This window comes from Eptatretus burgeri, chromosome 12 (genome assembly GCF_056783735.1).
Source record: "Eptatretus burgeri isolate ZD-2024b chromosome 12, Ebu_testis_v1, whole genome shotgun sequence".
Classification (NCBI taxonomy): Eukaryota; Metazoa; Chordata; class Myxini; order Myxiniformes; family Myxinidae; genus Eptatretus; species Eptatretus burgeri.
Window position 1 is genome coordinate 40383862 of NC_140972.1, and position 16436 is coordinate 40400297.

A 16436-nucleotide genomic window follows, 5' to 3' on the forward strand; every position below is an offset into this window, starting at 1 on the left:
CAATGTCTGTGTTTAGAAACAGCACAAAGAGAAAAATCTCCAGATGTCAGTAAAAATGAAGAGATTATGTTATTTCAGAAAGGAAAAGCAACTCTACACTGAGCTGAGTCAGGTAGTCCCAAGGTCTAACCAAGCCTATTTTTTTCCACAGTGGAAACCAAGCAGAGGAGGACATTTGGCCCCTGACTCTCGTATCCGAGCTGCATGTACAATTCCATTGGCATCCACTGCTCTTGCTCTTTGATGCTCTGCTCCCTCCCTGATCTATCTCAAATTAAACTTATTTTACATTCATCTGGAACCTAACAGCAAATCATTTGCCAGTTTGTACAAAGCTAAGGAAAATCTTTGTACAAAATATTGATGCCATTCAAGCATTAAAGAGTGCAGCTACCATCTGATGAAGGTGGCATCGGAATTATAAGAAAGCAGCAGGCAGGACGTATGTACAGAATCAAACATTTTATTAGCACTTTCAAAGCAAAAGAAGGAAACAAAATTCATTGTAAACTTTTAAGCAAGAGAATTACAAGTTTGTACATCAATTGTAATAAAAACAGTGTTAAATTAAAACTCCTACTTCTTTAATGGGGTCATTATTCCCACCTTCTTGTGGAGCCACTCGGGTAAAGTTTTTCACCAAAGTCTTTCACGAACCAGCTGAACAGGCTTACATTCGACTGAAAGTGCTAGGAATTTGTAACTTGATCAGGGTGCTGGCAATAACTCGTCTATGCATTGTGGAAGACACCGTGGGATCTTTAACAATCACAGATGAGATCTTCGCGTCCAGCTGAGGGACAGTGCACTTGTGATGCAATGTCCTGCCTGCTAAAGCAGCATTTAGTGCAAGGGTTTCTGACCAGTAGGGGGTGCCTGCTACACGTCCACCCTATTTAAATATCCATTACACAGTTTAGGAGGATTTTGCAGCTGGAAAATGACATATTAATGAAAAGATAGATACTTGGAGCTTTTCGTTGAAGTCTGTAAAAGATACAGAATGACCTGCTGTGCAGCTACCCACAGTGTCATTTTAGCAAAGTATTGTTTTTATCAACTACAGCACACCCCTTGGGAAGAGAATCAATCCATGGATGCGTTTCTGACTGATCACTCGCCTTCATTTTATGACAGCACCATTTTTTTTCATGAAAAAAAAAAAAGAGTATAAAAAAATATCAAAATCCTTGTTTAATGTCGTACATTACTGTGCAACCACACATTAGACTCAGTGTCGTCCCAAGGAGACTGTGGACTCTACATATGAATTGCCATTTTTGGATACGGAAAAAAAATTTCAACAATAGGTTTAATTCCCAACAGGGCATTGGCCTTCAAGCGTGCAGGTGCGGTCCCAGCTCTGCCCTTCTCCCCTGCACAGGGAGCCACACACTTAGTTCATGTTTTTACATCAATTTGATTCGGAATTGAAAGTTTTTATTGTGACATTTACCTTTCGCATGTTAAAATAATGTGGTACAACAAATTTCGGGAAAATTGCGGTACCAACCCCACCCGCTCCAACCCCACCCACCCCTCTTCAGCATCCCTCCACTTTCTGAATCCCCCCTCACCCCACCTTCTCTCAGCTGCACTCTTGTCCCACCACCTCTCAGCTGCCCCCATGGTCACTCACCTTCCCAGCCTTGCCCCCCATCCTGCAACCTTCCAATGTCTCCCCGTCCCTTACTGTGTGCACCTCAAACATCCGAGACATCCACTCCAAACTGACAGATCACTCAATCCAGACTGCTGCTGATGGTCCTTACTCCCACAAGAAGTCCTTAGTGCCTCTCCCTGGCTATTTTATCCTCTGATTTGATAGCACTGAATCCTGCCTTGGCAGCAGAGTTGCAACTTACATGAAGACTCCATTTCTCACTGTACATGTACTGATTTTACACCTCCCAACCTCCAGGAGTACCTTTGGCTGAGTCTTTCCCTCCACTCCCACCTCTTGTTTGTCTGTGTGTTGTACCATCCACCAAACAGTAACAACTCACTCTCTCACTCTCTCACTCTCTCACTCTCTCACTCTCTCACTCTCTCACTCTCTCACTCTCTCACTCTCTCACTCTCTCACTCTCTCACTCTCTCACTCTCTCACTCTCTCTCTCTCTCTCTCTCTCTCTCTCTCTCTCTCTCACTCACTCACTCTCTCTCTCTCTCTCTCTCTCTCTCTCTCTCTCTCTCTCTCTCTCTCTCTCTCTCTCTCTCTCTCACACACACACACACACACACACACACACACACACACACACACACACACACACACACACACACGGACCACCTTTTAACCAATCATCCCAACTCTCATATTTGGTGATTTCAATTGCCATATTTGGTGATTTCAATGCAAATTGTCTGGGTGTTTGTACCTCTCCCACCAGCCATCACACTTCAGCAAAGGACTTCTGTGACTCCATGGGACTCAATCTGTCAACTTTCCCACCTGTATTTCCTCCAAATGCAAATCCTCCCTTCTGCAGTTAGTGACAGATGCAGAGAGGACCTTCTGCAGAGATGATAAATCTCCCTGCAAATGTCTCTTGCTCTTCCTCTACTCCATTTGGTTAATCTGATCATATCCTTGTGAGAGGCAACATCTCTCTGGCAATTCTCATAGAGCTGCCTCAACACTGGCAAGTCTGGCAGTTCACTCAGGCAGATTAGCAGCGATAGCTAGCAGCCATCACACTTCTGGACTGGTCTCCTGTATTTACTGTGCCTGATATTAACTCAGCCTGGGAATTACTCCACAGAAACCTGCTCTCTTATGCATAGATCCATCCCATCTCATCTTCAGTTATCCTACCCTTCTTCCCTCCCAATGGACACTAAATCTTGTGGTGAGGCAGTTGCTCTTAAACAACTTGCCTTCTCCTCCTGGAAAGCAAACCCAACCAAAGTCAATCTCTGATCATTCCACAAAGCCAGCAGCAAGTGTGTATCCACTCCCAGGAGAACAAGAAAACAACATCGATCCAGCCTCAAGATTGAACTTTCAAACTTGTCTCCCTCCTTGAAAACATGGTGGCACCTTGTGAGGTCTGTCTCTGTAGTATGCTCCGCCTACCTTCACTTAAAATGAGAGCCGAATGCCTCAATTCTGTATTTCCTTCCAAATATCATGGCTCCAACTCCCCGCTCTCTGTACCCCTACTACACAGTCACATGCCAAACTTCTCCTGGACTCTGTGTCCTTTTACACGTGAGAAGGTGGAGAAGGTTTTGGCGACCCTCAACTCTGATTCTGAAATTGGACCGGATGGCATCAACTCACGTGCCATAAAAACATGCTATGCTTGTCTTGCACATCCTCATTCTGCTCTTTCCATGCTATCATTTGCCCTAGGATGTCCAACTTGGAAATTAACCAACATCACTGCATTACACAAACAAGAAGCAAAAATCAACCCCCTTAACTACAGACTAATTAGCTTATTTCCAATCATCAGCAAGGTCATGGAATCCATTATTGCAGTTGATATGAAATTCTTTTCTCCAACAACCTCATCTCAGATCACCAATTTGGTTTCAGACCAGTTCACTCCACCTTTGGGCATACTGCCTATACTCAAGCAACAATGGATTGAGGCCCTCCATGTCAGACACGAGATCAGGGCCGTCTTTCTGGACATAGCTCGAGCTTTTGATGCAGTCTGGCATCCCACCTTGCTCTCCAAATTCTCTGCCTATGGCATCCAATCTATTTTCTTAGCAATCCTCTTGAGGAAGTTCAGTCACTTAAACTCCTGGATCTCACTCAGCCATGAACCTTCACTGGCAAACCACCTTTCAAAGTTGGCCTCCAAAGACAGTTGCCAACTGGGCATCTTCAGTCGTACAAAGTCCTTCCTTAATTGGCACACCTGAACTCCTACACACTGGTAAGGCCTTTATCTGCAGCTTGGTGGATACCCATCTCCAGATGTGTATTGAAAGAGAAGGTGGACATGTTGAGTACTAAACAAAACTTCAAACATTACTCTACCTGTTCCTTATTCAGCAGGAAAGTTTTTTTTACACTTGGGAAAGTCTTGTACGCTTGTTGTATTTAATAAATAAAAATAGAGGACCAATGGTCATGTAGCTTTCCTGACTGATTGCTAAAACATGGAGTGATGGACGGATCAAGGCAAAAATAAGAGCTGGATATGGAATACACATTTTAGGTCAGGTAGTATTGACATGATATTCACAGTAGGCAACTCCCTGCTGTCGATGAGCCTTAGTATTTGAGATATTGCCCACTTCCGGTATGATGATGACACTTCCTATTGTGTCAAATTAGCCCCATTTCATATGATGCAATGCCAAGGTGTCTATAATTCTTTTCTTTTTTTTGAGATATTGAATTGCCTACTTTCTGTATTATGTCATCACACGAGGGTCATATTTTAATAATCCGCTTATTTTAATGAAAAATTTATATAGGTAGTCGATCATACATTTTAACTTTTGCATTGCTTTGTGAAGCAGTTTCAGAGAAGATGAATTTTAAAGGTTTTCCTTTGATATAATATGGCTGCCAGACAATGTGATCAGCGACATCATTGCTATTAAATTATATTTCCTGCAGTCGATCACATGTGTAAAGTTTTGCATCAATCAGTTAAGCAGTTTCAGAGAAAAAAGGTTTTAAAAGTTTTTCTTATGATCTAATATGACTTTCAGAGAGGAAGTTGCAAGTGCTTATTGAAGGATGGACTGATGATGCACAATCCCATACTCTCACCTGCACTATGTTCCAGGTGAGCTAAAAATGGGTACCTATTTAAGGGGCACTGACACATTATTTTTGTGTAAGTTTAATGGTAATTAGTCATTTGATAGCCTTGATAAAGATGTGCAATTAATGTACAGGAATATTAATTAAATACAGTACCATTCTGGTAAACTTTGCATTTAGTCCCTGAATACATTCATTGAACCATTTTACATCATAAATCGTTTTTTCTAAAGTACAAAATATGATAGAAATGAAGGACAACCAGAGATACAAGATGTCTATAATGACGGCTGGTTTTCTTGATTGCAGCATTCAAGGGAACAGATTTTTGAGTTGCTGATGTGATTGATCAAATCAAACAGTTCATTCAATGGGCATGATTAAAACTAGTGGCCTTGCCTTCAAGCAGAATCGCCAATAAATTTTTCTTAAGTATTCAAGAACTCTAATTAATTTTGATTACAATTCATTGAAGCAACCCCACGACTCAAAAATATCTCACATTTGAAAATCTAAAATATTTTGCAATAAATAATTTCAGAGCCAAAAAGAAAATAAATAAATTCTCAAACATACAAATTGATGAAAACATTTCCAAACTGGAACGACACTCAGTCGAGCGTAAACCTGCACCAGGCTGAACAGTTTAAGTTTTGTATCCCACTGTATTCTTTTTTAGTATTCCACCGTCTTCATTTTTTTTTTTATCCCAGTTAGTTTTGTATTATTTTTCTGGTTTTCATCAATGATCTCTCCGACTCTCTGGAAAATCCTTTTTTTATCTCTTTGCTAATGACTTCACCCTCTGCCGTACCATCTGTCATCTCTCAGATCAGCAAGCTTCTTCGTTCTCTGCAGATCTGGGTAAAATCACAAACTGGTCCAACACGTGGAACATGTCTTTCAGTCTTGACAAATCTCACACTCTCACTATGTCTCTCCGAAAAGACCGCTTGGAAACCCCCCCCCCCGCCCCCCATGTACTTTCTCAACAATCCTCTGGAAGAAGTCCTTTCTTTCAAGCTTCTGAGTCTCACTATTTGCAATGATTTTTCCTGGGAAAGCCTCATTTCCTACCTGGCTCCCGAAGCCAGTCACCAACCCTGTCGTGCAAAGTCCTTCCTCGGTCCACCTGAGCTCCTGACCACATACAAAGCTTTCGTCCGCAGCCTGATGGAGTACTGCTCTCCCTTCTGGGCTGGTGCTCCTGCCTTTCACCTTTCTCGGCTTCACGCAGTGGAAACCAAGGCATTTCGGATCATTGGTATCTCCCGCAATGAGGCTGAGACTTTGGGCCTCTCACTCTATCACCGCAGACAGGTCATTAGTCTTTCTGTCTTCGACCATCTCATCTCCGGTCTCACCCCCCCCCCCCCGCTCTGTCTGCAATTTGACCCCACCATATTTCTGCAGGGCACTCAAGGTCCGCCAACAATCCCCTTCTGGTAAAACTACCAGAATCACGAATCACTGCTCACCTTCACTCTTTCATTCCTCTTTTTTCCTGCCTTTGGAATAAACTCCCTCACTCTGTTCAATCCCATTCTTCCCTCCAGGCTTTCAAAACAGCTGTTCACCACCACCTCTTATTGTCCCCCATCCAAATCCTCGATCTTTTCTACCCCCATTAATCCACCCCAAACCCACCTCCTTCAAATTCCCTGCTTTCCTTCCCGAAAGTCCCTGTAGTGTCCATTTTGTATACCCCGTGTTCCCCGCCCCATCCCTCTCCCTTCCACAGATCTCCTAATGTCTCTGTTCCCCACTCTTTTGTTCTCCCCTCTCCTGCCCCTCTTGTCTCATGCCATCCTCACTCTGCATTGTGTTAGCTCTCATATGAGTCTCAACGAGGTATACAAAATAACAACAACAAAAAAAAACTGATAGGCCAGATCTGGATCCGGATCTTCACCAAAATCTAACCTGCTTGTTCTTGTCACACACCAAACCTGTCCACCAAGTTTCGTCCAAGTCCATCCAAACTTCTTGAGATATTGTGCATTATATTATTTTTGGCTCCATCTCTCAATGATGAAGAATCACTCAAAAAATTTATCGTATTCCGATTTGGTTTCTTATCTTCACTAAAATCTAATCAATTCGTCCTTGGCCCATACCCAATTTGTCCACCAAATTTCTTTTGAATCTGTCCATAACTTTTAGAGATAACCTGCTCTCAGACAGACCAATGGAATGGAATGGGAATTTTATAGACCTGAGACCAAGGCAGCCAATCTCATCATTCTGAGCCTTCCCATTTTGGCGAAAATGTCGAGTTACTTGTACCTTGCATGTTCTGCTCTGTAGTCATCACACTTTTATTGATTATGAACTCTCCTAAGTACAAACGTCTTATAAATCAGCAAACGTATGCTACATAAACTAGCAGCAAATGACAACCTATTTGTTACACCAAATGTGATGTGTATCATTTGATAGCAATTAAAGTTATATGAATTCCTTATGTCATATATATTGAAGGTTTATGAATATCACCCTTAAAAAGTGTTTTAATACCATATATGATCAGCTGAGAGCCACGGAACAAGTTCTGACTCTCAGCCGACAGCATAACCCAATCAAGATAATAATTAGAAATCAGGTGATGTTGCAGTGGCCTCCTCTCCATTGAAATATATACATTTTTATTTCCCTCAAGTCAGTTCTTGTAAACGTTATGAGAAGCATGACTGGCACATTTTACTTCAGTAGGGTGAAAATCCATAGAAATTTGCTCATAGATGAGGAGACATCATGTGCCTGGCTGATAGAGATCTCGTCATTTTTGCATTCTAGTGTTGTCCCGAAAGATCACAGGGGAAAGTGTCAACATGTATACCGCGCTTTCTGATTTCCTTCCATTGCAGTCACTGTGCTATCAACGGAATCCTCTCCTCTTCCATTGGTCGCTGGAGTGGGGATCAATGCCATGTCTTGGGCCCCCATCTTGCTCCTCATCCACAAAATTAGCTTACCAATGTTCTGGAACAAAAACTTTCTTCCTTCATACATATTGTGTTATACAGTATCCCATCCAACCGAGAGGCAGACAGCAGTTGTGTCACACTCTGCTGATCTGGAATTGATTAGTAGTCTGACAGATGGAGCACATATTTCATTCTTGAAAAATTTCAGTCTCACCTTGTCTCTCCAGAGGGACGGTAAAACGAACCAACTTATCTATTTTCAAGATAGAGTACTGGAAGTGGTTAAGTCTCTTGAACTTCTACCATTCACTGGCAGCCATGACCTCTCCTGAGCCAACAATATAGCAAAGGTGGCCCCCAAAGTCAGGTGTACACTAAGCTTCCTCTGTTGCTGCACACCATTACTTGGAAAATAACAACTTCCACAAGCCTAAACAAGGCCTTTATCGAGAGTGCAATGGAGTAATGCTCTCCCATATGGGCTCTTTGTTCCCAGCATTACCTGTCTGTGCTGAATTCTATGGAAACTAAAGCTGTTAACATGATTGGAATCTCTCGGAATGAGACAAAAGTACAGCTCCGACCCTCCTGAGCTCTTTTGGTATGCACGTGTTTGTTCAGGAACCCCCATCCTGGTTAAACTCCAAAAATCCAGGCTTACTGTGTACCTAAACTCTAATGTAACCTCTTTTATCTGCTTTGTGCTGTTGTCTTCCAGAGTCAGCTCAATTGTGCTCAATTCCCTCCAGCACTCCAAGTAAGAATTACTCCACCATCTAATGCGACCTCTCTTCCCTACCCGTGATTCAACCCTCTTACTTGGAGGTTACTGTTTCCTCCCCTACTCTCTCTCTCTGTCTCTCTCTTTTCCTGTTCCTCCACTCCCTTGCTTGATATATCCAACTGCGACCCCAATGATCCAATGTCATTATCCTATTTTTCCACCCTGTCACCCTAGACCTTGTATAAACTAGTCATAAGCATCCACAATCATCTTTGACCATGTAGTGGAATGTCGGTCGAGGCCCTCACTTTATTTTCTTCCACCCTCACTTTTTCACCTTTATTTACTTTTAAATTCATTTTATCCACAACTGCTTGATTGATTGATGCAAAACCTCAACAGAGGAGCACCTACCCATGGATAATATTTTTATTTATTTTAAGTTCCATGATGATTGGATGGAAAATATGGTCTGTGTTCCAAAAAAGTCTGTTTTCTGTAGGCGTGGGTTGCAGGGTGTTTCGTGTATCAGGAATAAACGGCCTTGACTTCACTTTGTTCAGACTCAGCTGAATAAATAAACAAGTATAATAAAAAACGCAAATGATTTACAAGTGACACTGCTCTGTATAATTAAGAAAACTTTCTTCAAGGTAGTATAAACAACCACTATTAACCATTTCAAGTGATTTTTCTTTTGAAACACTTTTTTGGTGTCATTCATATAATTAATCCCCAGGATTTGTTCAGTTCCCAAATGCATAACATGAAAGCCTGTTTAGGAGATGAAAGCATTGCTGCATATGGCACAGCTTGACATTTGAACCTTTACTCGCTCACGTGACTACATGCTCGTTTGCACGTCTGCATTATTGGCGGAATATCAGTTAACTGTCGAAAGTATAGTTGTTTGTATCCAAAAATGTCTGGTGTATTATCAGTTCTGGAAATGTCCTGTCATTTGTCTGCCTCTCAAAAAATATCGATTCGTTCTCCAGCATTCTTGCTGCTTAGCAATAACATCTTCGACAATAAAAAAATTTCATCCCAGAATTTAAGTGATGCTTTTCTTTTGGCCGAAGTTACTTTCAGGGTATTACTGACATGTTACATGTTGTATATATAACTTTCCCTGTGACATGGGTTTCAATGTACTGTACTTGCATACCCTAAATGAGTTAGCTGTGAATGACAGACTTGCTGATCTGAGCATCAAGATGAAATAGATACAAACGAATAAGTAATCACAAGTCGCTTTGCATGCCAATACTGCTAGCGAACCAGGTCCTTTCCAGGAACATGCTTTGCTCATGTAATGCAATGAGTACATGTAGAGGTGTTTCCATGCTAAAATAAATGGACACACAACACATCCCCACTCACGATCTCACACGAGAGAGCTCATGTTCGAGAATTATCACCATGCATAACGACTTCAGTCCCATTCACTCTTAGCCTTTCCACAGATGCATCTTGCAGGAATTCTCTGGTCATGACCATGCCAGTGTTCGGTTCTTTGCTTTCTTGAGGTTTTACATCAACACCACTGGCGGTTTCACTGTCAGTCTGGAGATCCCACAATCACAAACACAGAAACACTTTTTTCAACATCTCTTCAATATGCTAGATTATCCTCAAGTTACACTGTGACATTAGGAAAAATTAATTTTTATCCCACTTTCAAATACAGTACCTGGACTAAGTTTATGTAGAATACATAACAGAATGGGCAAGAAACAATTGTAAGCCTGTTTGGTGCTCCCTTCTAAGCATTTGCCTCATGATGCTGTGAACAAAGGTTCAAATTCAATATCCAAATGATGAGATTGACAAAGATGTTTGGCCTTACCAAGGAGTCTGTGGAATCATCATGTCGAGTATGGTATGACCGTGACAGCTGGTTGCACAGACGGACCACGCGCAAGGAGAGCTGCCAAACAAGGTTCAGACAATAAGGCAAATAACAAAGTTCTGCTTTTCAATCATAAATATATTATCGAAGCAAAGCATTGCCATTTGGTTGTTGAAAATTGAATGCACCTTAATACAAGGAACATGACACAATCATTTCCATTAATTTCCAAGTAAGTGTCCAACCTATTTATCAGGTCTAGGAAAATATTTTCCTTCCTCGATATATGCAAACTTACACTGCACAATGAATTGTGCAAAAAAAAAAAAAAAAAAACAAGAAAAAAGGAAAATGACATCACAACAATGGAAGCCAATCCTTGTTTCACAAATATCATGAAAACACCAAGACTTAAGTAGTTTCTGCAAGTTAATGTAAAAAAAAGGTTGAAAAGGAAAGAAAATGGGGTTATATGAGTCTTAAAGGCCCCAAATAAATCTGTATTATAAAAGGAGCCGCATCTGTCTGTCTGTCTGTCTGTCTGTTGTGTTATAACTTCAGAACAGATTAACAGATTTCAATGAAACCAATGACGGTGGATTCAGGGAACTCCCGGTATAAAAATACAAAAATATACAAAAAAATAAAATAAAATAAAAGTCGCTTTGTGTGCACGGGTTTTTTGGGCACACATGGTGAAACTGCAAACGCCAACTTGCGATGCTGGTTTATCCCCACATGGAGGGCAGGATCTCCCAGGAATCCGTTTTTTGTTCTTGCCCCATAGATTAGCCATCGCAGCAAAGATTGGTATTCCCATCAGCATAGCGACCGATCTTATATGCTGGTGTTCTTAAAAGGAGTGTTTCAAAGACCTTCACATTACTGAAATTAAAAATAAATTTTCGATGCCTGGAAGCAGAGGAGAATGTAGTTTCCCACACATTTTCTTTGTCTATTCAGTTAAAGAGATTTTGTGTGGAACTGTCTTTTTATAGCTTGCATTTTACTGCCCATTGAATTCCCCCCCAGAAAAGGAAACGACAAGTAATGTAGAGATAAAAAAATGATTTTTTTTTTTCAATGAGAGCAAAAGAACAAGAAATATTTAAAATATTGACTGCAACGATTGGCTGCTACAAGTATCACAAAAAAAGGAAGATTTACAGTGCTTATGATATCTATAAGTCAAAATTTACAATGACAACTACTACTACTATGACGACAGCCCCAATTATTCCCTTCTTCTTGGGGGTAAGAAACGAAATGTTTTTGGTTCAAGTCTTTCATGAGTTATAGGCCACAACTGACATTTGACTGAATGTGCAAGAATTTGTAATTGGTTCAGGGTGCCGGCAATATCTCACCTTCTTTCCCTTTTAAATTCACAATGCATAAACCTATTCTCCACAAAATATGCCGTGGGATCTGAATTAACGTACATAAGGTGATGCAGACAGGTCATCTGAATCAACGTCCTTCCGATGGACGGCGCGCACACATTGATGCCTCACCCTCTATGTAAAACACGCAAATGACAGTTTACAGCTGGGTCAAGATTCGAACCCAGCCAGACAGCTCAGAGGTGAGTATGTTCAGGGTGTTCCATAAGTCTGGACCCAGAGGAAATATCATGGTTTTATTCGAAAAGTTATGAAAAATAAACACATTTTAACGTCTATTTTACATATTTCAGGAATGAAACAACCTCTGATGGCTTATTATACCAATCAAGAGGAGGTTGAGCTGATGTTATTACATGTTTCCGGAAGAAGCCAGAGGGAAACCTGTGTGGTATTTCACGAAAAACATCCTGAGAAGCTAAAGCCACCTCATCGATTCGGCGTCAAATTGTTGGAACGATTAAAAAGACACTGGAAGTGTTGCTGATAGAGCCTTTGTAGTGGTCGTCCTCACTCTTCAGTGTCAATTGTTTTTTTTTGTGTTCAGTGCGTTTTTGGTTGTAAAATTTTGTATTTTTTATCCCCATGGGTCCAGACTTCTGGGACTCCCTGTACACCTCTACTAACTATCCTACCAGTTGTGTGACGTCTATTGGTACAAAAGTGACATGAACGTTTCATTCTCAGGGGTTTTGTTAAGTGCATTCTACTGTTATATTCTTACAACCTAGGCACTATATTCACCAATCGATAGCAGAGACATCATGGAAGTAACATCTTCAGAATGACTTTTTAAAAGCAAATAAATAATGTTTTTCCCCACCAGTTAAATAATTAATAACAGAATGGATTTTTGAAGGAAAAGTAGAGAGAGGGAAAAGCAATCGAAATAAAAAGAAAGTTGAAAAAGCAATTAAGGCATTGGGAAGGAGGGTTATAAAAAGAGTCGGAGGTCTGGGGGAGTGGTTGGAGGGGAGAAGGGGAAAAGTGGAATTTATGGAAGTTGACGGAATTTAATTTAACCAGACTCAGTAGTGTAATTGTCAGAGTGTCTGTTTGCTCTGAGTCTGGGAGGTTGGTGGTTCCAACCCCGGCCGAGTCATACCAAAAAATTTCAAAATGGTACGTGCCGCTCATTTGCTTGATGCTCAGTGTTTAAAAGGACAGAGCAAAGGAAAAAAAACAACCAAATGTTGGTGATAATATCGCAGGCTTTGATGAGCCTAATGGCATCCTCATGCGTTGAAGTTCCTCGCACGGACAGAATAAAAAGAAAAAGCTTTCCTGGTGATTGCTTTTGAGTATTGATATCATCGCATGACAAAATACAATTACAACTTTAAAAGGAAGGTGACATGTGTATGTTCACTTGCACCCATTACAATAAAACCAGTCCTCAAATGTAAAAGCGCAGCATTAATTTTTCTGAGAGGAGCTTACATTAATGTAGGTTGTTAAATTTAACCTCAAAAGGTTGTGTACAGCCGAAGGTGGAAGTTGTTTGATCTATGCTCTTAATGAGTATCGTTACCTCCACCATCGAAGGTGAAGGAGGTTATGTTTTCACCCCTTTCTGTTGGGTAGTCGATCTAGTCGAAAAATTTTTTATTTTTTGAGATTTGTTCTACCCTTATTATCAGTATTTAAAATGGCGATTTCAGTTAATACAATGGCGATTTCGATGAAACTTGGTTGGTAGGTTCATACCATGACCTAGTTGTGGTGCAAATGAGAACCGTTGCTATGGACACCACCGTTGCCTAGCAAAGGGACTTGGAAATTTTAGAAAAATCATAAAAAATTTATTTTTTCGAAAATCAAAAATCGGGCCACGAGCGACTGTGGGCAGTACATTCAGCCATATTGTCAAAAATTTCCAGCCGGATCCTATGAAAACTGTAGGAGAAGATAGACGTTGAATGAACCCTGGTCAAAAACAATAAAAAAACGAAGTTCGTTATATCTAAGAGACTACGAGTCAGATATACATGAAACTAGTATGGTAGGTTGATGGTATATCCGAGTTATGTGTGAGAAAGAAACGTTGCTATGGACCCCTCCGTTGCCTAGCAACGGCCGAAAAACCTCTAAATGTGGGGGTATTTTACCAAAAAAACAATCTGCAGCATTAACCCTTGAAGCGAGAATCATGAATTTTCTTGTGCTTAATCCTCAGGTCATTCCCCATCGAACGGGCCCATCGTGTCAGGTTCTATTGGGTAGGCGACTACCCATGTCCGCCTACCGGCTTGTCTGTTTGTTTGTGTACAGGATATCTCAAAAGGTTGTGTACAGATCCAGGTGAAATTTTGTGGACAGGTTCTGTGTGTGACAAGGAGGAATTGGTTCAGTTTTGGTGAAGATCTGAATCCAGATCTGGATACGAGAATTATTTAATTTTTGAAGGGATTCTTCACCATTCGAGAGATAGGACTAAGCTAATATCTCACATGATATCTCAAAAAGTTGTGGACGGATTTTGATAAAATTTGGTGGACTGGTTGAATGTGTGATAAGGATGAACGTTTTAGATTTTGGTGAAGATCCGGATCCAGATACTAGAATTTTTTCAGTGATTCTTCACAATTGAGAGATTGGCCTGAACTAATATTACACCACAATATCTCAAAAAGTTGTGGACGGATTCGGGAGAAATTTGGTGGACAGGTTGGGTGTGCGCAAGGAAGAAATGATTCGATTCTGGTGAAGATCCAAATCCGGATCTGCATACGAGAATTATTTAATTTTTAAAGTGATTCTTCACCATTTGAGAGATTGGGTCAAAAACGATATCGTACTGTAGAGCATATTTCAAAAACTGTATTGGGCCCGATAATGTTCTCGTGGATCAGGCATTACGTGGCGGAGGTTTGCGCTCTACCGAGTGCCCTTCTAGTTGTCCATGTTTCGCTTCAATAGCGAGGGATGCTCAGTACACAGGCCTTGTACACAATAATTTTTGTCTCTGCAATGAGCCTTTGATTGTTCCAAGCTATACTGCCCAGTCTGCTGAAAGTCGTTGCAGCCTTGCCAAGCGTATGCCTGGCTCTTTTTCGAGCGAGAGATTGCTGGTCACTGTGGATACTCAGCCAGCGATTCTATTAAACTGTCTCAAGAGGACTTCCATCCAGAAAGATTGAAGGTTGGTTGGGTATTCCAGTCTTTGTTTGATGATGTATTCTCCCCAAAAACAGCACTCACTGTCTCATGGATGATTGTTTTTAACTCTTCCCACACTTCCTCTGCTTTGGCTGGTATTGATTTTCCAAGCATGTTGAGTTCAAAGATCTTTACAAACTCTTGACATGTTATTTGATTATTTGTGTTGGTGATGTTGATCCGAGACTTGCTCTTGTGCTTTATTCTGTTCAATTTCTTGGGTGTTTTTTCAGTACAATGTAAGATTATTGGGGCTGGCAGGTTGACCCAGAGGTGTGCATACTCGCCTCTAAGCTGTCTAGCCTGGGTTAGAATCCCGACCCAGCTATAAACTGTCATCTAGTGTTTGACAGGCAGAGTGATTTGTCAATGTTTGTGCCGTCCCTCGGATGAACAGTAAATGGGCGTCCCCTCTGCTGGCATTAGTTGGTGTGTGTTGAAGATCCTAAGGTGTCGTTCCCGAAGATTCGACCAGTTTTTGCCGGTACCATGAGAAAATTTCAAATTCCTTCCATAAGCCTTCACAGAGTATTACATCAACAACACAGCTGTGCCCTCAGCCAATGATGTCACACGCAGCCTTGTTCTGCACATGAAAGAAGAAGTAGAATCTGGGAGATACCCATTCCCTCTGGGAACCCAGCACGTTTGCAAATTTTGGTGGAGATTGGCCCAGCTGTACAGCTGATAACCATAAGTCGGCTCCTGACCCTTGCGGGGGGAAGGGGATGTGGTGGTATTGAGGGGATTTTTTTGTGCAGCAGTAAATGTCTTTTCCCCTTCGAGAAAGAAGTTTAGATTAATTATATAGGCAGATGGGTTAACAGATTGGAAAGGGGGGGGGTGGAAACAGGTAGATAAAAATGGATAGATGCACTGTACACAGCAAAAAGATATGAGTTCTTGCTGAAATTTGCAGATGTGGATTCTAAACAAAGTCCAGGAGCAGTCCTCATGTTATACTATGAGCAACTTGCAATGTATGTGTGGTGTTGGTTTTTCTTACCTTCCACCGCCTCCGGGCATTGAATGCCTTAAACTTCTCAAGGTTAATGAAAGATGACTGCCTCTTCAATGCTTCTTTTTTGTCTCGTGGCTACACAGAAAAAAAATAATTTCACCGAACAGTCCACTTCACTAAGTAGCACTGAACAGTCCACTTCACTTTCACCGAACAGTCCACTTCACTAAGTAGAACTGAACAGTCCACTTCACTTTCACCGAACAGTCCACTTCACTAAGTAGCACTGAACAGTCCACTTCACTTTCACCGAACAGTCCACTTCACTTTCACCGAACAGTCCACTTCACGAAGTAGAACTGAACAGTCCACTTCACTTTCACCGAACAGTCCACTTCACGAAGTAGAACTGAACAGTCCACTTCACTTTCACCGAACAGTCCACTTCACTAAGTAGAACTGAACAGTCCACTTCACTTTCACTGAACATTCCACTTAACTTCACCTTTAGATTCCACAGGCCATGGCACAATATGGCCTGTGGAATCTAAATGCAGGCTTTAAGTCCACATCTAAAAGAAGAAGTGCTCTGAGGTGCAACAGCATTTTTCAACGCTGCACCAAATTGGCAGCGATAACACCTGGTCAGACTTCCATGGAGAAGTTCTGTCCAAA

The 16436-nt window shown here is 41.3% G+C and overlaps 1 protein-coding gene across 1 annotated transcript in view; it reads right to left on the reverse strand.

Moving 5' to 3' along the window:
* Positions 1–447: 447 nt before the first annotated feature.
* The window catches only part of LOC147015473 (death-associated protein kinase 2-like), an 84354-nt gene continuing 68365 nt past the window's right edge, over positions 448–16436 (reverse strand). The window contains exons 9-11 of the mRNA XM_085849110.1: positions 15807–15896; positions 10236–10316; positions 448–9952 (exon numbers count right to left, since the gene is read on the reverse strand). Of these exons, the coding sequence (XP_085705236.1) occupies positions 9788–9952; positions 10236–10316; positions 15807–15896 (336 nt within the window). The 3' untranslated portion in view covers positions 448–9787. The remainder of the gene's footprint in view (positions 9953–10235; positions 10317–15806; positions 15897–16436) is intronic.